This window comes from Bombina bombina, chromosome 6 (assembly GCF_027579735.1).
Source record: "Bombina bombina isolate aBomBom1 chromosome 6, aBomBom1.pri, whole genome shotgun sequence".
Classification (NCBI taxonomy): domain Eukaryota; kingdom Metazoa; phylum Chordata; class Amphibia; order Anura; family Bombinatoridae; genus Bombina; species Bombina bombina.
In genome coordinates, this window is record NC_069504.1 from 542,998,165 (window position 1) to 543,020,258 (window position 22,094).

Sequence of the window (22,094 nt, forward strand, 5' to 3'; positions counted from 1 at the left end):
TGACTCCAGAAATGTGTATTTACACTCATTTCTGGACATCGCTAGTTTATCCGACTTACGGCACGTTATGATCTGCCGGCGCCATATATGTAATAGCCCGATGTGCGAGGTGAAATTACGGGTGGCAGCCTGCGCCGTATATGTAATTGCGCCCCAAATATTTGGTGTGACAGCTGCAACTAAACACATAGTCGTAAAATATAGAGGATTGGACACAACATTCAAAACAATTTCTAGTTAAGTTTTAATATTTCTTAATACTTCTTATACACTCGCGTATATAAGGAGTTTATACATCTGTGGCCAATTGTCTTTTTCACCTCTGATTAGAAACATCTTTTAAAGCAATCAAGAGATCTCATATTTACATTGTATATTTTATACTTATGTATATTTGTTAAGTGCATGGATCCATGCATTTATGTTTTCATTCAACCGCTTATTAGCTGTGTATAGTTTTGTTAAACCCACTGCATACATGTATCACAAGTAATTTATGATAGACTTTTTATCTATAAGAAATGCTGTAAACCAATCGCATATATTGTGACTCATAAGTATACATGAGACACTTTTTTATCTGGAATAAATACACTCAAGTTTTACTACTAAGTTGTTCACTTGGTCACTCTATCAGACCCAATTTGTGTACTATGCATCAGCTGTTTACCCTGGCCTTGTAAGCTGATGCTTCAATTGTGCTCATTTTGGAATCATTTAGTACCTGGTTTCTCAACAGCCGGGCCGTGGCCCAGTACCGGGCCGTGATAGCCCTGCTGGTGGGCCCTGACCTGTCATGCCCCCAACCTCCAGGGCCAGACCTCACACTCCATGGCCCTCACAGCGACAGACCCTCGGCAGAACCCCCACACTCCAGGGCCCCCACTAAACCCACACTGAACTGCTTAAATACTGATAGGGCAAATCCATGCTGCTCACTATATATATATATATATATATATATATATATATATATATATATATATATATATATTTATAACTACCGGGCCCTGGACATGTCCAGCTAAAATTTACCGGGCTTTGAGGCCACTTTGGTTGAGAACCACTGATTTAGTACAAATGGAATTATAGCGGAGACTCATCTCATAAGTTTGTGGAAGTTCCATTTTCTCTTCCCCTGTCCTTCCTGTTGGCATTTGCTCAGCGATAAACTAGCAAGAGACTATTTGAATATGGGATAAGGTAATTTTAGATTATTATTTATTTTTATCAAATGTCATAACTTTGTAGGAGATCTTTGAGTGGACTGTTTCCTGGACTTCCCTGCCTAGATGAAATGGTCTTAAGTTTTACTAAACATTGTACAGCATGTTTTAAACTTACATTGAAATGGGCCAGTGGTAATACTGGGGTTAGAGTGGTACAAGGGAAAACTATGTGAATAAATAGGGGCACGAGTATAGTGATGATTCAATAAGTGCAGATACATACTTAATGGGAAAAAGCAGCTTAGAATGGCATTTGAATTGGAAGTAGGGCTGTGCAATTAATCACAATATAAGGCTATGCAATGTCTGAGCCGCATGAGGCTGCAATATTTTTTCAAAGCAAAAAAAAACAGTCTGAAATGACTTCCTTATCATGTCAATTCAGTCAACCAAACACTCCAGTCTAGCCCAGCAGCAGCAGCACTGATCACTCCTCCAAGGAAGTGGACCACTAAGTGTCACAGCACATAACGCTACTGCTGCCATTTTACCTGCCTCAGGGTTTGTTGTTCCAGTCCTGAGGTGTGCACAGGCAAAAATGTGGCGGACTGGCAGTGCTCTTTCCTCTGGCTTATTCACTCTGCACTACAAGGAGGGGAACAGTTAAATGCATTTTTAAATTCAAAATATATAATAAAAATTGCATATAAATTTGGTCACAATATTTAACCCAAAAAATCTTTTTTTTTTCCTCATATCACACAGCCTTAGTTGGAAAATAGCTTATTAGGTTTTATTCAGTTAATTTGTAAATTATGCCTTCCCTAGTGGTGTTAATGGTTGTCAGAAAGTCGACTTTGCGATTGAATAGAGGAGGAACAGCAGGCAGAGGAGGATTTTATACAGTAAATACATTAAAATGGCAATCACTAATGACAGGGGTGTGAGACCCCATACTGGAAAGAGGTCTCTTTTAAACTGGGGTTTCATACACCTTTGTGTTTTATGGGGGGAATAGGGGCTCTAAAAGTGCCACTTTCCCCTCCTCAAACTCAGTATAGCTGTCTACTTGGGACAGGTAATCAACTGAAAATTAGAGGGGGAGTGAACCCTCATTTGAAAAAGGTGAATTCCGTCTTCAGGTGTCTCATACCTATCTAGTTAAAACAGATGGAGAGCTAGGGTGCTTTTTAGTATCCCGCTTCCCCATCACTAAAAATCACTTTGTTTCTAGTGGGGCAGCTGACCACCATTTTTAATGATGATCAACTGTATCCTAGGGTGGCGCCTCAATTTGAAAGAGGGCTATGAACTTTCAAATTAGGTGAAAGGATATGAAACACCCAAAAAACAATTCTCGTGATTTAGATAGAGCATGCAACCTTCCAATTTGCCTCTATTATCTAATGTGCTTTTGTATCCTTTGTTAAAAAGCATACCTAGCTATGCTTAGGAGCAGCAATGCACTACTGGGAGATAGCTGCTGATTCGTTGCTCCACATATATGCCTCTTGTCATTGGCTGACCCAATGTTTTCAGCTAGCTCCAAGTAGTGCAATACTGCTCATTCTACAAAGAATACAAAGAGAATGAAACACATTTGATAATTGTTTAAACTCTATCTGAAGAAATAAAATTGGTTTCATGTCACTTCTTACTAGTGGAAATGTGTGTGCGTGTATGTTTATATATATATATAAATATATATATATATATATATATATTATTTTTTTATTCTGAGTGCTTTCCATGCAGTGGGAAATGCACTCAGTTTTTCTGAGAGTACTATCAATGTAATGGAGTGTGATATATCAAATAATTTATTTTTAATCCCATTCTGCAAGAGAAACAAATCCTCGCCTGTTCAGCAACATGTAGTTAGCTGCTAAAATCAGTCTTATAGCATTAATTGTCTCTTTCTATCAGCCACATAAAAGAGAATGATTTATTAATCTGTCAGCCATTAGAAGAGTGATTATCCCCTTTAGTTAGCCATATGTTGAGCTGTGATTCATATATTAATTCTAAGGAACATGTACAGTATATAACAGTGAATAATTAAGACCTTTTAATTAACCCCTTCTTTTTGCCATATTTATTAGAGCGGTGATTTAAAGGACCAGTCAACACATTAGATTTGCATAATCAACAAATGCAAGATAACAAGACAATGCAATAGCACTTAGTCTGAACTTCAAATGAGTAGTAGATTTCTTTATAACAAATTTCAAAGTTATGTATATTTCCACTCCCCTTGTACCATGTGATATCAATCAGCCAATCACAAATGCATATACGTATAGTCTGTGAATTCTTGCACATGCTCAGTAGGATCTGGTGATTCAAAAATTGTAAATATAAAAGACTGCACATTTTTTTTAATAGAAGTAAATTGGAAAGTTGTTTAAAATTACATGCTGTATCTGAATCATGAAAATTTAATTTAACCTGAGTGTCCCTTTAATACATTTTGTTAGCCATATAAATAAGTGATTATCCATGTCTTTCAACCACATAAAAAGAGACTAGGCAGCTTGTCACAGAATCACACATTAAAATGTAAACCTAATCAAACAATTCTGCTGCTCCAAGTGATGGTTTAATCTGCCTTTGTCTAAATATAACCCTGATATAAACCATTTGTCTAAGTTAGCATTTGTCATGTAATCCCTATGTATTTCAGACCCTTGTTACGTTTACATAGCCAATATATTTTATTTAGGTAAAAGAGTTTTTGATGAGCACAAAATAGAATGTGCTCTCCAGTTGCCAAACGAGGAGCTACCTTCATCAGAAATAGCTGTGCAAAGCAGAAAACAAAATATTGTTATTGATGTGGAGAACAGTTCACAAGCGTGCGGTGAGGAGCCAGAGTGATGATTGCTGTGCTTAGAACGTAAATTTCACTACCTGTCTACACTGTCACTGAAGAGCACTGGGCATGGATCAAACTTAACTCTTATTATATAATGGATTCTCACATCTAAGCTTTGTTTTGTGTTTCTCTGTCTTTCTAACTGCAAAATTCTGCATGTCCTTTTTTAATGGGGAATACAAATATGTTAAAAAAAAAAAAAAAAAGTGCAAAAATGCAATCCATTGATTTTTTGATTTTTTTGCAAATCTTCTTGTAGCGATTCCTGTAATTTCAGAAGAAATAGATAAGCACCGCCGTCGGTTTAACATGAGAATGTTGGTGCCTGGAAGACCAGTTAAGGATGTTGTTGTTCCACCACCAGTACCAGTTGAAAGACCAACTTACAAAGAGAAATTTATTCCACCAGAGCTGAGCATGTGGGACTATTTCATGGCTAAGGTAATTCATGGTCTAACTTAAAATTGCAATGAGATCAGGTTGATATTATGGGTTATAGCTCATATATACATAATAAATAAACAGAGATATTGTATAGATACATGTAAATATTTATATATTCTGCAGTTTTGTTAGAATGCAGAAGAAGGCAGTTAATCGCAACATTCAGCTCCTTTCAAATGCAGATTTTTTCTTGTTGAAGTACAACACACTAAATAACCAGTTTACTAGACAAGCAAGAAAGTCCACTCAATGTTAAACTTAGGCAAAAATACTCATTTTTTTACTCATCGACTGCAACTTCTTACTAGTGGAAATGTCTCTCTCTCTTTCCTCTCTCTTTCCTCTCTCTCTTTCCTTTCTCTTTTCCCTCTCTCTCTTTTCCCTCTCACTCTTTTCCCTCTCTCTCTTTTCCCTCTCTCTCTTTTCCCTCTCTCTCTTTCCCCTCTCTCTCTTTTCCCTCTCTCTCTTTCCCCTCTCTCTCTTTCCCCTCTCTCTCTTTCCCCTCTCTCTCTTTCCCCTCTCTCTCTTTCCCCTCTCTCTCTTTTCCCTCTCTCTCTTTTCCCTCTCTCTCTCTTCTCTCTCTCCTCTTTCATGCAGTGGGAAATGCACTCAGTTTTTCTTAGAGTACTGCCAAGGTAATGGAATGTGGTATACCCAGTCCTTTGTTATGCTTTCTATTTATTTATAACAAGGGGAACCACACCTTGCTACAGCTGCCCTCACAGATGCAATTAGCATGCATTATTAAAAGCCAGCATGGAAGACAGAATTTGGGGACCCAGGTACTGAAGCAACCATGATATATATATGTATATATATTTATTTATTTAATATCATAAAAGAATAATATTATTGTATTAGATTTCATAGAGTGGTCCCTCTTCAAACTTGCCAAGAGAACTCTCAGATAATGTTGAAAACATGTTGTGTGTGTGTGTGTATATATACAGTGGATATAAAAAGTCTACACACCCCTGTTAAAATGTCAGGTTTCTGTGATGTAAAAAAATGAGACAAAGATAAATCATTTCAGAACTTTTTCCACCTTTAATGTGACCTATAAACTGTACAACTCAATTGAAAAACAAACTGAAATCTTTTAGGTAAAGGGAAATAAAAATAAAAAAATAAAATAATATGGTTGCATAAGTGTGAACACCCTTAAACTAATACTTTATTGAAGCACCTTTTAGTTTTATTACAGCACTCAGTCTTTTTGGGTATGAGTTTTTCAGCATGGCACATCTTGACTTGGCAAGATTTACCCTTCTTAGAAAAAGTAGATAGGAGCGCTAAAAGCTAAAGGTGATATAGAGAAATCAAGTGTAGACTAATTAAAAATAAATAGAATAGTTATATAAATGAACAGAGATTTATTTACAATAAGTGAAATATAAAAACGGACGTCTCCGTAAATAAAAACAAATGTTACAGACTAGTTGCCACCATTCGGTATAAACTTGATTTGCAGAGTTCACAATAAAGTAAGCATAGTCCGATTCCACACTGAAATCTCAGTTGGAAGTTGGTTTGCTAGCACAACTTAGAAACAGTGGGTGCAGCTTCTGGTGCCAACTGACAGGGCTTTTTCAAGATGAATATTCTGCAGAGGGAGAAACGCGTTGATGTGCTGCAACTAACAAAGATAAGAGAAATATAAGCTTACACATATAAGCTGGATCAACTACTCTTCACATGAAAAGTGTGCAATATTGCTAACACTGTTAGCCACTCTTTACTTTGCCACTAGACCTGTAACGGGTCACTATTGGACATTATTCTATCCTACTTTCTTCAGCCTTACGTTTGGCATCCTGCGTGCTATTTGGCACTAAGTGCAGGAACTTCTTTTCCTCGATGATTGCTACACTACAGCAAAGAAAGCCAAGTAATATTGCAACTTACTAACTTCGTATCTACACCAATCAGAAGGTGTGTTTGGGACAGCGCCCTCAATGGTGACGTCATTACGGCCGTACGTCTAGTCACAGAGAAGATTGAATGTGCACTCGCCTGGGTAAGCCCCTGTTTTGCTAGCAAACCAACTTCCAACTGAGATTTCAGTGTGGAATCGGACTATGCTTACTTTATTGTGAACTCTGCAAATCAAGTTTATACCGAATGGTGGCAACTAGTCTGTAACATTTGTTTTTATTTACGGAGACGTCCGTTTTTATATTTCACTTATTGTAAATAAATCTCTGTTCATTTATATAACTATTCTATTTATTTTTAATTAGTCTACACTTGATTTCTCTATATCACCTTTAGCTTTTAGCGCTCCTATCTACTTTTTCTAAGTTTTGTGTTCACTTTCTCTACCTAGTTGGGGACTCATAGGTAATTTTAGGAGTTTGGTGCTACTTCCTGCGCTCTCTAGTACAACTCTCATAAGATTTACCCTTCTTCTTTGCAAAAACACTCTAAATCTGTCAGAATGCGAGGGCATCTCCTGTGCACAGCCCTCTTCAGATCACCCCACAGATTTTGAATTGGATTCAGGTCTGGGCTTTGGCTGGGCCATCCCAAAACTTTAATCTTCTTCTGATGAAGCCATTCCTTTGTTGATTTGGATGTATGCTTTAGGTCGTTGTCATGCTGAAAGATAAAGTTCCTCTTCATGTTCAGCTTTCTAGCAGAAGCCTGAAGGTTTTGTGCCAATATTGTCTGGTATTTGGAACTGTTCATTATTCCCTCTACCTTGACTAAGGCCCCAGTTCCAGCTGAAGAAAAACAGCCCCAAAGCATGATGCTGACACCACCATGCTTCACTGTGGGTATGGTGTTCTTTTGGTGATATGCAGTGTTGTTTTTGCGCCAAACATATCTTTTGGAATTATGGCCAAAAAGTTCAACTTTGGTTTCATCAGACCAGAACACCTTTTGCAACATGCTTTTGGGAAACTTTAGATGTGTTTTTGAAAAATTTAGCCGGGCTTGGATGTTTTTTTTTTGTAAGAAAAGGCTTCCGTCTTGCCACTCTACCCCATAGCCGAGACAAATGAAGAATATGGGCGATTGTTGTCACATGTACCACACAGCCAGTACTTGCCAGATATTCCTGCAGCTCCTTTAATGTTGCTGTAGGCCTCTTGGCAGCCTCCCAGACCAGTTTTCTTCTCGTCTTTTTATCAATTTAGGAGGGACATCCAGTTCTTGGTAATGTCACTGTTGCACCATATTTTCTTCACTTGATGATGACTGTCTTCACTGTGTTCAATGGTATATCTAATGCCTTGAAAATTATTTTGTACCCTTCTCCTGACTGATACCTTTTAACAATGAGATCCCTCTGATGCTTTAGAAGCTCTCTGCGGACCATGGCTTTTGCTGTAGGATGCAACTAACAAAATGTCAGGAAAGACCTACTAGAACAGCTGAACTTTATTTGGGATTAATCAGAGGCACTTTAAATGATGACAGGTGTGTAATGACTCTTATTTAACATGGTTTTGAATGTGATTGCTTAATTCTGAACACAGCTACATCCCCAGTTATTAAAGGGTGTGCACACTTATGCAACCACATTATTTTATTGTTTTATTTTTATTTCCCTTTACCTAAAAGATTTCAGTTTGTTTTTCAATTGAGTTGTACAGTTTATAGGTCACATTAAAGGTGGAAAAAGTTCTGAAATGATTTATCTTTGTCTCATTTTTTTACATCACAGAAACCTGACATTTTAATAGGGGTGTGTAGACTTTTTATATCCACTGTGTGTGTATATATATATATATATATATATATATATATATATATATATATATATATATATAATAGAGTAAGGAAAGCACACTCTCACTTAAAATGCATCTACCAGGGTGCAGGCACAAATTAATACGGTACAGATGAAGCTTGCACTCTCTGGATTTTCAAAAAGGTGCTTTATTTAGCAAAAAATGTGACGTTTCGGGGATTGATCCCAGAAACGTCACATTTTTTGTTAAATAAAGCACCTTTTTGAAAATCCAGAGAGTGCAAGCTTCATCTGTAATGTGTGTATATATATATATATATATATATATATATATATATATATACAGTATATATAAAATGACACAGATACTCTTCTCCTTGGGTATTTTGTCCCAGGAACAGCTTTGACACACAGTCTTCACAGCAGAGAAACACTTCATACACACTGGATTAGGTGTAAAAGCCTTGGCCTGTTTATTCACAGACAGTTTGCAGGAATAAAGTGTTAACATAAACAAAAGAACAAAACAAAATACTTGCACAAAGGGGCTTACTAAACAGAATAAAGTATCTTTAACTAAAGTTGAGTGGCTTTTTCACAAAATTGCAAAATTACATAACAGATTTCAAACCTCACGGGCCTAGAGCCTCTAGACAGCAGCACAGAGAAATAGCCTCTGTCTTTCACATACAGATTCTAACAACTTCAGCACACACTATTTAACAGGAGTTAATTGACCTTAGTTTGTAGGGAAAACCTGAACTGGATTCCTCACCTGCAATTCTCTGCCGCCTACAAACTTTGGAGTGGATTACTGGCCTGAAAATACAATTATATAATATATTTTCAGTACCACCAACAGCATTGCATAATTTGTGGGGAAACATTTAGTCCACTGTACACAATTCCCTTAGCTATGTCACAATTATATATATATATATATATATATATATATATATACAGTATATCATGAGCAGTGTGTTGCAATAAAATCCTAGTTTATATAAAGAAAGGGAATAGGAAAGGGAAAGTTTTTTTTGTGATAATTTTACAATAATTTCTTAATTAGGTTTATAAATAGCTAGTTGAAAATGTTATCCAAGTCTCTATTTCTTTTTAAACAGAGTGATAGCAAAAATACTAAAAAAAATTGGGCAAGTACACTTTGATTTGATTAATCTAAACAATAGGAAGTATAATTGTGGAAAAATAGGATTTTGAAGTTGAAAGGGTTAACAGAACGCAATCGCTCATATTAATATAGTAGACAAAATATCTGAAGGTTGAATATCTACTTCTTTCACTTTTGCCTTATTTTTATTTATTTGTTTCTTCAGACATAATATTCTCTCCTAGTTCACATAGTTCAGCATCATAACTGACGTGAAACTGGAAAATGTACTGCAATTCCTAAGATTAATTCAAGTATATTTAATAAGATTGTTTATTGAAGGAGGCATTTTTATAGTTTCTTTTATAGTGTTAAATATTTCAAAGTGTAGAAGTGTCCTTTGGTCAACTGAAAGCCATTTAACCTAAATAAAAGCTTTTTTTGTGTTTTGGTAATAATTTTGCTGCTTTAAAGGAATATTCCAGCCAAAATTGGAAACCACATGGGTACATTTCGGTATTGAACAGAAGCAATTTTGTAATATACATGTATTAGCAAAAAGGCTTCTAATAAAAGCTATAGCAAGTATGCACTGTGCACCAGCATTTTAAACACAACACCTTTTCAGAGAGCCTACGGTGCTTGCACCATCTGGTAATGACTCAATTTGTTAATTACCGACATGATACAAGCCCCACTGATGATCTAAGGAGCTGCATTATTTAAAATGTGTGTGCAGTGAAAATATCTAGCTATGCTTCACATGCACATGCAGTAAAAATGTTAACACTAAAACAGGGATATCTCTTAATAGAAGCATTTTTGCCAATACATGTATATTGGAAATCTGTTTTTATTTAAAAATGCAATAAATCTATGTGCATTTATATTTTGACTGGAATGTCCCTTTAACTTCTTTTACCCATAAGTTAAAATTTGTTTTTAATAACCATTTACTGATTTATGTATTTGAGAACAAGCAGTTATGTTGTGTTCTTTTGTGGAAACCGTAATGTAAGTTTGAGTTAAAATGACAAGTCTGAGTTAATTTATCTAAAGACAATTGCTTAAGTGAATATAAAGTTTAATAAATCAGTGCCCGGTTTTTAAAAATACTCTTAAAAACAGGATCACTTTCATTCATTAAACTTTACATTGAAGCTGATTTTTTAAAATACCATTGTTTTATGGAAATCAGACCGGCGATCCTTCGCCCACAGCTCCTGCTGTACTTAGTACAGTGATGACGAATCTGGCTTTCTCCAATCAATGTGTGCCCCCTTTGGCGTTCAGCTTGTGAGGCCACACAACGATTCTAGGAAGCCGGATTCTTCATCGCTGTGCTAAGTACAGCAGGAGCTGTGGGTGGACAATCGCCGGTCTGCTTTCCATAAAACAAAGATAAGTATTTTAAAAAATCAGCTTCATTGTAAAGTTTAATGAATGAAAGTGCCCCTGTTTTTAAGAGTATTTTTAAAAAAAACAGGAACTGTTTTATTAAACTTTGTATTCACTTTAATTTAAGACTGTTTATACCACAGTATGCAAGATTTATCAGACTCATTTGGCAGTATAATTATAAACACACTTTTCTCTTGTAAGGTGTATCCAGTCCACGGATTCATCATTTACTTGTGGGATATTCTCCTTCCCTACAGGAAGTGGCAAAGAGAGCACACAGCAGAGCTGTCCATATAGCTCCCCCTCTAGCTCCACCCCCCAGTCATTCTCTTTGCCGGCTCTAAGCACTAGGGTCTCTCTCGGGAGGGTAAAGTGAATGTGGTGTTAGAATTGTAGTTTTTATTATCTTCAATCAAAAGTTTGTTATTTTAAATGGTACCGGTTTGTACTATTTACTCTCTAGCAGAAAAGTGATGAAGATTTCTGCTGAAGGGAAAATGATTTTAGCATGTTGTAACTAAAATCCACTGCTGTTCCCACACAGGACTGAGGAGTACCAGAAAACTTCAGTTGGGGGGAACGGTTTGCAGGGTAGTCTGCAATAAGGTATGTTCAGTCATTTATTTCTAGACAAGACTGAGATAATGCTAGAAGAGACTGACAATATCCCCATGAGGGGAGGGTAAGCTATGTTCACAGACTTAGTAAGGAATTGAATGCTTACATAACAGGGCTAATTATGCTGGTTGACACTAATTCAGGGCAATCGATTGTTTACCTAAGGAAAATATCGTTTGTAAGACACTTTGGAAGTCCTTTTGGGTTCTTTCTGGGGTTATTACCCACATGGCTATTTTTTATTCACTTAGGAGTGAATTTTTAGGCCTCACAGCTCCGGAGTAGAGTGGGAGGAGCCTAATTTCTCTTGTTAAGTGTAGTCAGTCCACGGGTCATCCATTACTTATGGAATTTATCTCTTCCTAACAGGAAGCTGCAAGAGGATCACCCAGCAGAGCTTGCTACATAGCTCCTCCCCTCACATGTCATATTCAGTCATTCTCTTGCAGCCTAACTAGATAGGTCGCTGTGAGAGGTCTGTGGTGTTTTTTAACTTAGTTTATTTCTACAATCAAAAGTTTGTTATTTTAAATGGTACCGGAGTGTGCTGTTTATTCTCAGGCAGCATTAGAAGAAGAATCTGCCTGCGTTTTCTATGATCTTAGCAGACGTAACTAAGATCCACTGGCTGTTCTCATCTGAGGAGTGAGGTAACTTCAGAGAAGGGGAATAGCATGCAGGGCCCCCCTGCAAGTGAGGTATGTGCAGTAATTATTTTTCTGAGGAATGGAATTGACTGAGAAAATACTGCTGATACCAATGTAAAGTAAGTTCAGCCTTAAATGCAGTGATAGCGACTGGTATTAGGCTGATGAGTGAGTGTACACTGAATGTATTTTTCTAAGGAATGGAATTGACTCTGAAAATACTGTTAATACTGAAATAATGTATGAGCCTTAACTGCAGTAAAAGCGACTGGTAGCAGGCTTATTAATAACAATTCATAACTTTTCAAATGTATGTTTAAAACGTTTACTGGCATGTTAATCGTTTTTTGTGAGGTACTTGGTGATAAAACTTATTGGGGCATGATTTTTACCACATGGCCATCTTTGTTTTCTGCATAGAAACAGTTTTCTGAGCTTCCCCACTGTTGTAATATGAGTGGGAGGGGCCTATTTTAGCGCTTTTTTGCGCAGTAAAAATTCAGTCACAATCTGTCTACTTCATCCTCCATGATCCAGATCGTCTCTAGAGAGCTCAGGGGTCTTCAAAATTCATTTTGAGGGAGGTAATCAGTCACAGAGACCTGTGACAGTGTGTTTTGACTGTGAGAAAAACGTTAATTTCTTCTGTTAAGTGTGATCAGTCCACGGGTCATCATTACTTGTGGGATATTATCTGCTCCCCTACAGGAAGTGCAAGAGGATTCACCCAGCAGAGTTGCTATATAGCTCCTCCCCTCTACGTCACCTCCAGTCATTCTCTTGCACCCAGCAACTAGATAGGTTGTGTGAGAGGACTATGGTGATTATACTTAGTTTTATATCTTCAATCAAAAGTTTGTTATTTTAAAATAACACCGAAGTGTGTTATTACCTCTCTGGCAGAGTTTGAGGAAGAATCTACCAGAGTTTTGCTATGATTTTAGCCGGAGTAGTTAAGATCATATTGCTGTTTCTCGGCCATCTGAGGAGAGGTAAACTTCAGATCAGGGGACAGCGGGCAGATGAATCTGCATAGAGGTATGTAGCAGTTTTTATTTTCTGACAATGGAATTGATGAGAAAATCCTGCCATACCGATATAATGTCATGTATGTATACTTTACACTTCAGTATTCTGGGAGAATGGTAATTCACTAGAATTACACTGTAAGAAAGACATAAAGCTGTTTAATAACTAGAGATTATGTTTAACGTTTTTGCTGGAATGTAAAATCGTTTTCATTTACTGAGGTACTGAGTGAATAAATGTTTGGGCACTATTTTTCCACTTGGCAGTTGCTTAAATCTGTTTTTTTCTGTCAGTTTCTGTTCTCCCTCACTGCTGTGTGTGTGGGGGAGGGGCGCTTTTACTATGCATCAAATATTTCAGTCAGCACAGCAGAGCTGTGAGAATTATAGTTTGACTGAGATAAAAACGTTTATTCTGTAATTTGTTTCCTGCTTTCAGAAATTGTTATCTTTGCTAATGGGATTAAACCTTTGCTAAAGTTGTGTTGTTTAATTGCTGAGGGGAACAATCCTTTGCTAAAACTGTATATTCTGACAAAGATTGATGCTATAACTTAATTATTTTAACTGTTATAATTTTTTTTCTGTGCTTCTTAAAGGCACAGTTCGTTTTCATATTATTTGTAAATTACTTTGAAAAGTATTTTCAAGTTGCTGTTTATTTGCTAGTGTGTTAAACATGTCTGATTCAGAGGAATATCTCTGTGCTATATGTGTTAATGCCAAAGTGGAGCCCAATAGAAATTTATGTACTAAATGTATTGATGCTACTTTAAAAAAACAGTCAATCTGTACAAATTGAACATATTTCACCAACAACGAGGGGAGAGTTATGCCGACTAACTCGCCTCACGTGTCAGTACCTGCATCTCCCGCTCAGGAGGTGCGTGATATTGTAGCGCCGAGTACATCTGGGCGGCCATTACAAATCACATTACAAGATATGGCTACTGTTATGACTGAAGTTTTGGCTAAACTACCAGAACTAAGAGGTAAACGTGATCACTCTGGGGTGAGAACAGAGTGCGCTGATAATGCAAGGGCCATGTCTGATACTGCGTCACAGTTTGCAGAACGTGAAGACGGAGAGCTTCATTCTGTGGGTGACGGTTCTGATCCAAATAAACTGGACTCAGACATTTCAAATTTTAAATTTAAGCTTGAGAACCTCCGTGTGTTACTAGGGGAGGTATTAGCGGCTCTGAATGATTGTAACACAGTTGCAATCCCAGAGAAAATGTGTAGGTTGGATAAATATTTTGCGGTACCGACGAGTACTGACGTTTTTCCTATACCTAAGAGACTTACTGACATTGTTACTAAGGAATGGGATAGACCCGGTGTGCCTTTCTCACCCCCTCCTATATTCAGAAAGATGTTTCCAATAGACGCCGCCACACGGGACTTATGGCAAATGGTCCCTAAGGTGGAGGGAGCAGTTTCTACTTTAGCTAAGCGTACCACTATCCCAGTGGAGGATAGCTGTGCTTTTTCAGATCCAATGGATAAAAAATTAGAGGGTTACCTTAAGAAAATGTTTGTTCAACAAGGGTTTATATTGCGCCTGTCACGGCTGCAGCAGCATTTTGGTTTGAGTCTCTGGAAGAGACACTTCAATCATCCACACTAGATGACATCACACACAAACTTAAATTCCTTAAGTTAGCTAATTCATTTATTTCAGATGCCGTAGTACATTTAACTAAACTTGCGGCTAAAAATTCAGGATTCGCCATTCAGGCACGCAGAGCTCTGTGGCTGAAATCCTGGTCAGCTGATGTTACGTCTAAATCTAAATTGCTTAATATTCCTTTCAAAGGGCAGACCTTATTCGGGCCCGGCTTGAAAGAGATTATTGCTGACATTACAGGAGGTAAAGGTCATGCCCTGCCTCAGGACAAGGCCAAAGCCAAGGCTAGACAGTCCAATTTTCGTTCCTTTCGTAATTTCAAAGCAGGAGCAGCATCAACTGCCTCTGCACCAAAACAGGAAGGAGCTGTTGCTCGCTACAGACAAGGCTGGAAACCTAACCAGTCCTGGAACAGGGGCAAACAGGCCAGAAAACCTGCTGCTGCCCCTAAGACAGCATGAATTGAGGGCCCCCGATCCGGGACCGGATCTAGTGGGGGGCAGACTTTCCCTCTTCGCCCAGGCTTGGGCAAGAGATGTTCAGGATCCCTGGGCGTTAGAGATCATATCTCAGGGATACCTTCTGGACTTCAAATCCTCTCCCCCAAGAGGGAGATTTCATCTGTCAAGGTTGTCAACAAACCTAACAAAGAAGGAAGCGTTTCTACGCTGCGTACAAGATCTTTTATTAATGGGAGTGATCCATCCAGTTCCGTGGTTGGAACAAGGACAAGGGTTTTACTCAAATCTATTTGTAGTTCCCAAAAAAGAGGGAACCTTCAGGTCAATCTTGGATTTAAAGATCCTAAACAAATTCCTAAGAGTTCCATCGTTCAAGATGGAAACTATTCGAACAATTTTGCCCATGATCCAAGAGGGTCAGTACATGACCACAGTGGATTTAAAGGATGCTTACCTTCACATACCGATTCACAAAAGCCATTACCGGTATCTAAGGTTTGCCTTTTTAGACAGGCATTACCAGTTTGTAGCTCTTCCATTCGGACTGGCTACGGCTCCAAGAATCTTCACAAAGGTTCTGGGCACTCTTCTGGCGGTACTAAGACCGCGAGGAATTTCAGTAGCTCCGTACTTAGACGACATACTGATACAAGCTTCAAGCCTTCAAACTGCCAAATCTCATACAGAGATAGTACTGGCATTTCTAAGGTCGCATGGATGGAAAGTGAACGAAGAGAAAAGTTCTCTCTTTCCACTCACAAGAGTTCCCTTCCTGGGGACTCCGATAGATTCTGTAGAAATGAAGATTTACCTGACAGAGGACAGGTTAACAAAACTTCAAAGTGCATGCCGTGTCCTTCATTCTATTCAACACCCGTCAGTAGCTCAATGCATGGAGGTAATCGGACTAATGGTAGCAGCAATGGACATAGTTCCTTTTGCACGCCTACATCTCAGACCACTGCAACTGTGCATGCTAAGTCAGTGGAATGGGGATTACTCAGATTTGTCCCCCACTCTAAATCTGAATCAAGAGACCAGAAATTCTCTTCTATGGTGGCTTTATCGGCCACATCTGTCCAGGGGAATGCCATTCAGCAGGCCAGACAATAAAAATGGTCAATTGTAACAACAGACGCCAGCCTACTAGGTTGGGGCGCTGTCTGGAATTCTCTGAAGGCTCAGGGACTATGGAATCAGGAGGAGAGTCTTCTTCCAATAAACATTCTGGAATTGAGAGCAGTCCTCAATGCTCTTCTGGCTTTGCCCCAGTTAACAACTCGGGGGTTCATCAGGTTCCAGTCGGACAACATCACGACTGTAGCTTATATCAACCATCAGGGAGGGACAAGAAGCTCCCTAGCAATGATGGAAGTATCGAAGATAATTCGCTGGGCAGAGTCTCACTCTTGCCACCTGTCTGCAATCCACATCCCGGGAGTGGAGAACTGGGAGGCGGATTTCTTAAGTCGTCAGACTTTTCATCCGGGGGAGTGGGAACTTCATCCAGAGGTCTTTGCCCAAATACTTCCACGTTGGGGCAAAACAGAGAGAGATCTCATGGCGTCTCGACAGAACGCCAAGCTTCCGCGCTACGGGTCCAGATCCAGGGATCCGGGAGCGGTCCTGATAGATGCCTTGACAGCACCATGGACCTTCAGGATGGCTTATGTGTTTCCACCTTTCCCGATGCTTCCTCGATTGATTGCCAGAATCAAACAGGAGAAAGCATCAGTGATTCTAATAGCGCCTGCATGGCCACGCAGGACTTGGTATACAGATCTGGTGGACATGTCATTCTGTCCACCTTGGTCGTTACCTCTGAAACAGGACCTTCTGATTCAGGGTCCTTTCAAACATCAAAATCTAACTTCTCTGAAGCTGACTGCTTGGAAATTGAACGCTTGATCTTATCAAAGCGTGGTTTTTCTGAGTCAGTTATTGATACCTTAATACAGGCTAGGAAGCCTGTTACCAGAAAGATTTACCATAAAATATGGCGTAAATACCTATATTGGTGCGAATCCAAAGGTTACTCTTGGAGTAAGGTTAGGATTCCTAGGATATTGTCTTTTCTACAAGAAGGTTTAGAAAAGGGGTTATCCGCTAGTTCCTTAAAGGGACAGATCTCAGCTCTGTCCATTCTGTTACACAAGCGTCTGTCAGAAGTTCCAGACATTCGGGCTTTTTGTCAGGCTTTGGCCAGGATTAAACCTGTGTTTAAAGCTGTGGCTCCACCATGGAGTTTAAACCTTGTTCTTAACGTTTTACAGGGTGTTCCGTTTGAACCCCTTCATTCCATTGTTATAAAGTTGTTATCTTGGAAAGTTCTATTTTTAATGGCTATTTCCTCGGCTCGAAGAGTCTCTGAGTTATCAGCCTTACATTGTGATTCTCCTTATTTGATTTTTCACTCGGATAAGGTAGTTCTGCGTACTAAACCTGGGTTCTTACCTAAGGTAGTCACTAACAGGAATATCAATCAGGAGATTGTTGTTCCATCCTTGTGCCCAAATCCTTCTTCGAGGAAGGAACGTCTTTTGCACAATCTGGATGTAGTTCGTGCCCTTAAATTTTATTTACAGGCAACTAAAGATTTTCGACAAACGTCTTCCCTGTTTGTCGTTTACTCTGGTCAGAGGAGAGGTCAAAAAGCTTCTGCTACCTCTCTCTCTTTTTGGCTTCGTAGCATAATTCGTTTAGCTTATGAGACTGCTGGACAGCAGCCTCCTGAAAGAATTACAGCTCATTCCACTAGAGCTGTGGCTTCCACTTGGGCCTTTAAGAATGAGGCCTCTGTTGAACAGATTTGCAAGGCTGCAACTTGGTCTTCGCTTCATACTTTTTCCAAATTTTACAAATTTGACACTTTTGCTTCCTCGGAGGCTATTTTTGGGAGAAAGGTTCTTCAGGCAGTGGTTCCTTCTGTATAAAGAGCCTGCCTATCCCTCCCGTCATCCGTGTACTTTTGCTTTGGTATTGGTATCCCACAAGTAATGATGACCCGTGGACTGATCACACTTAACAGAAGAAAACATAATTTATGCTTACCTGATAAATTCCTTTCTTCTGTAGTGTGATCAGTCCACGGCCCGCCCTGTTTTTTAAGGCAGGTAAATATTTTTTAAATTATACTCCAGTCACCACTACACCCTTGGCTTCTCCTTTCTCGTTGGTCCTTGGTCGAATGACTGGAGGTGACGTAGAGGGGAGGAGCTATATAGCAACTCTGCTGGGTGAATCCTCTTGCACTTCCTGTAGGGGAGCAGATAATATCCCACAAGTAATGATGACCCGTGGACTGATCACACTACAGAAGAAAGGAATTTATCAGGTAAGCATAAATTATGTTTTTTAAATTGTTAATCCGTTTTTGGGTATTAAGGGGTTAATCATCCATTTGCTGGTGGGTGCAATCCTTTGCTAACTTAATACATTTACTGTGAAAAATTGGTTGCTATAACTATTTTGGTTCATTGTTATTTCAACTGTGACAGCTTTTTGTGCTTCTTAAAGGCACAGTAGCGTTTTTTATATTGCTTGTAAATTTATTTAGAAAAGTATTTCCAAGCTTGCTAGTCTCATTGCTAGTCTGTTTAAACATGTCTGACACAGATGAATCTCTTTGCTCACTATGTTTAAAGGCCAATGTGGAGCCCAAAAGAAATTTATGTACTAATTGCATTGATGCTACTTTAAATAAAAGTCAATCTTTACATGTAAAGAAATTATCACCAGACAACGAGGGGGAATTTATGCCGACTAACTCTCCTCACGTGTCAGTACCTTCGCCTCCCGCTCAGGAGGTGCGTGATTTTGTGGCGCCAAGTACATCAGGGAGGCCCTTACAAATCACTTTGCAAGACATGGCTACTGTTATGACAGAAGTATTATCTAAATTGCCAGAATTAAGAGGCAAGCGCGATAGCTCTGGGTTAAGGACAGAGCGCGCGGATGAGGTGAGAGCCATGTCAGATACTGCGTCACAGTTTGCAGAACGTGAAGACGGAGAGCTTCATTCTGTGGGTGACGGATCTGATCCAGGGAGACTGGATTCAGAGATTTCTAATTTTAAATTTAAGCTTGAGAACCTCCGCATATTGCTAGGGGAGGTATTAGCGGCTCTGAATGATTGTAACACGGTTGCAATTCCAGAAAAATTATGTAGGTTGGATAGATACTATGCGGTACCGGTGTGTACTGACGTGTTTCCTATACCTAAAAGGCTTACAGAGATTATTAGCAAGGAGTGGGATAGACCTGGTGTGCCCTTTTCCCCTCCTCCCATATTTAGGAAAATGTTTCCTATAGACGCCACCACACGAGACTTATGGCAGACGGTCCCTAAGGTGGAGGGAGCAGTTTCTACTTTAGCTAAGCGTACCACTATCCCGGTGGAGGATAGTTGTGCCTTTTCAGATCCAATGGATAAGAAATTAGAGGGTTACCTTAAGAAAATGTTTGTTCAACAAGGTTTTATCTTACAGCCCCTTGCATGCATTGCGCCTGTCACTGCTGCGGCGGCATTCTGGTTTGAGTCTCTGGAAGAGGCCATTCGCACAGCTCCATTGGATGAAATTATGAACAAGCTTAAAGCACTTAAGCTAGCTAACGCATTTGTTTCTGATGCCGTCGTTCATTTAACCAAACTTACGGCTAAGAACTCCGGATTCGCCATCCAAGCGCGCAGAGCGCTATGGCTTAAATCCTGGTTAGCTGACGTGACTTCTAAATCTAAATTGCTTAATATTCCTTTCAAAGGGCAGACCTTATTCGGGCCCGGCTTGAAAGAAATTATAGCTGACATTACGGGAGGTAAGGGCCATGCTCTACCTCAGGACAGGGCCAAATCAAAGGCCAAACAGTCTAATTTTTGTGCCTTTCGTAACTTCAAGGCTGGAGCAGCATCAACTTCCTCCGCTCCAAAACAGGAAGGAGCTGTTGCTCGTTACAGGCAGGGCTGGAAAGTTAACCAGTCCTGGAACAAAGGCAAGCAGGCCAAGAAACCTGCTGCTGCCCCCAAGACAGCATGAAGAGAGGGCCCCCTATCCGGAAACGGATCTAGTGGGGGGCAGACTTTCTCTCTTCGCCCAGGCTTGGGCAAGAGATGTCCAGGATCCCTGGGCGTTGGAGATCATATCTCAGGGATATCTCCTGGACTTCAAAACTTCTCCTCCACGAGGGAGATTTCATCTTTCAAGGTTATCAGCAAACCAAATAAAGAAAGAGGCTTTTCTACGCTGTGTACAAGACCTTTTACTAATGGGGGTGATCCACCCAGTTCCGCGGACGGAACACGGGCAGGGATTCTATTCAAATCTATTTGTGGTTCCCAAGAAAGAGGGAACCTTCAGACCAATCTTGGACTTAAAAATCCTAAACAAATTTCTAAGAGTTCCATCATTCAAAATGGAAACTATTCGAACCATCCTTCCCATGATCCAAGAGGGTCAGTACATGACCACAGTGGATTTAAAGGATGCCTACCTTCACATACCGATTCACAAGGATCATTATCGGTACCTAAGATTTGCTTTCCTAGACAGGCATTACCAGTTTGTAGCTCTTCCCTTCGGATTAGCTACGGCTCCAAGAATCTTTACAAAAGTTCTGGGCTCACTTCTGGCGGTACTAAGACCGCGAGGCATAGCTTTGACTCCGTACCTAGACGACATTCTGATACAAGCGTCAAGTTTTCAAACTGCCAAGTCTCATACAGAGATAGTTCTGGCATTTCTGAGGTCGCATGGGTGGAAGGTGAACGTGGAAAAGAGTTCTCTATTACCACTTACAAGAGTTCCCTTTCTAGGGACTCTTATAGATTCTGTAGAGATGAAAATTTACCTGACAGAGGCCAGGTTATCAAAACTTCTAAATGCTTGCCGTGTCCTTCATTCCATTCCACACCCGTCAGTAGCTCAGTGCATGGAAGTAATCGGCTTAATGGTAGCGGCAATGGACATAGTACCATTTGCGCGCCTGCATGTCAGACCGCTGCAATTGTGCATGCTAAGTCAGTGGAACGGGGATTACTCAGATTTGTCCCCCCTACTAAGTCTGGATCAAGAGACCAGAGATTCTCTTCTATGGTGGCTCTCTCGGCCACATCTGTCCAAGGGGATGACCTTTCGCAGGCCAGATTGGACGATTGTAACAACAGACGCCAGCCTTCTAGGCTGGGGCGCAGTCTGGAACTCCCTGAAAGCTCAGGGATTATGGACTCAGGAGGAGAAACTCCTCCCAATAAATATTCTGGAATTAAGAGCAATATTCAATGCTCTCCTAGCTTGGCCTCAGTTAGCAACTCTGAGGTTCATCAGATTTCAGTCGGACAACATCACGACTGTGGCTTACATCAACCATCAAGGGGGAACCAGAAGTTCCCTAGCGATGTTGGAAGTCTCAAAGATAATTCGCTGGGCAGAGTCTCACTCTTGCCACCTGTCTGCGATTTACATCCCAGGCGTAGAGAACAGGGAGGCGGATTTTCTAAGTCGCCAGACTTTTCATCCGGGGGAGTGGGAACTTCATCCGGAGGTCTTTGCTCAACTGATTCTTCGTTGGGGCAAACCAGATCTGTATCTCATGGCATCTCGCCAGAACGCCAAGCTTCCTTGTTACGGATCCAGGTCCAGGGACCCGGGAGCGGTGCTGATAGATGCTCTGACAGCCCCTTGGGTCTTCAACATGGCTTATGTGTTTCCACCATTCCCGATGCTTCCTCGTTTGATTGCCAAGATCAAACAGGAGAGAGCTTCGGTGATTCTGATAGCGCCTGCGTGGCCATGCAGGACCTGGTATGCAGACCTAGTGGATATGTCGTCCTGTCCACCGTGGTCTCTACCTCTGAGACAGGACCTTCTAATTCAGGGTCCTTTCAAACATCCAAATCTAATTTCTCGGAGGCTGTCTGCATGGAGATTGAACGCTTGATTCTATCAAAGCGTGGCTTCTCGGAGTCGGTTATTGATACCTTAATACAGGCTAGGAAGCCTGTTACCAGAAAAATTTAC

The 22,094-nt window shown here is 40.0% G+C and overlaps 1 protein-coding gene across 2 annotated transcripts in view; it reads left to right on the plus strand.

Annotated features, from left to right (window-relative positions):
• DMXL2 (Dmx like 2) overlaps window positions 1-22,094 on the plus strand; it is a 641,271-nt gene that overhangs the window by 421,366 nt on the left and 197,811 nt on the right. The window contains exons 29-30 of one of the 2 annotated variants that reach the window (XM_053717470.1): window positions 3,892-4,029; window positions 4,304-4,485. In XM_053717470.1, the coding sequence (XP_053573445.1) occupies window positions 3,892-4,029; window positions 4,304-4,485 (320 nt within the window). The remainder of the gene's footprint in view (window positions 1-3,891; window positions 4,030-4,303; window positions 4,486-22,094) is intronic. The other variant, XM_053717469.1, reaches the window with a different exon arrangement.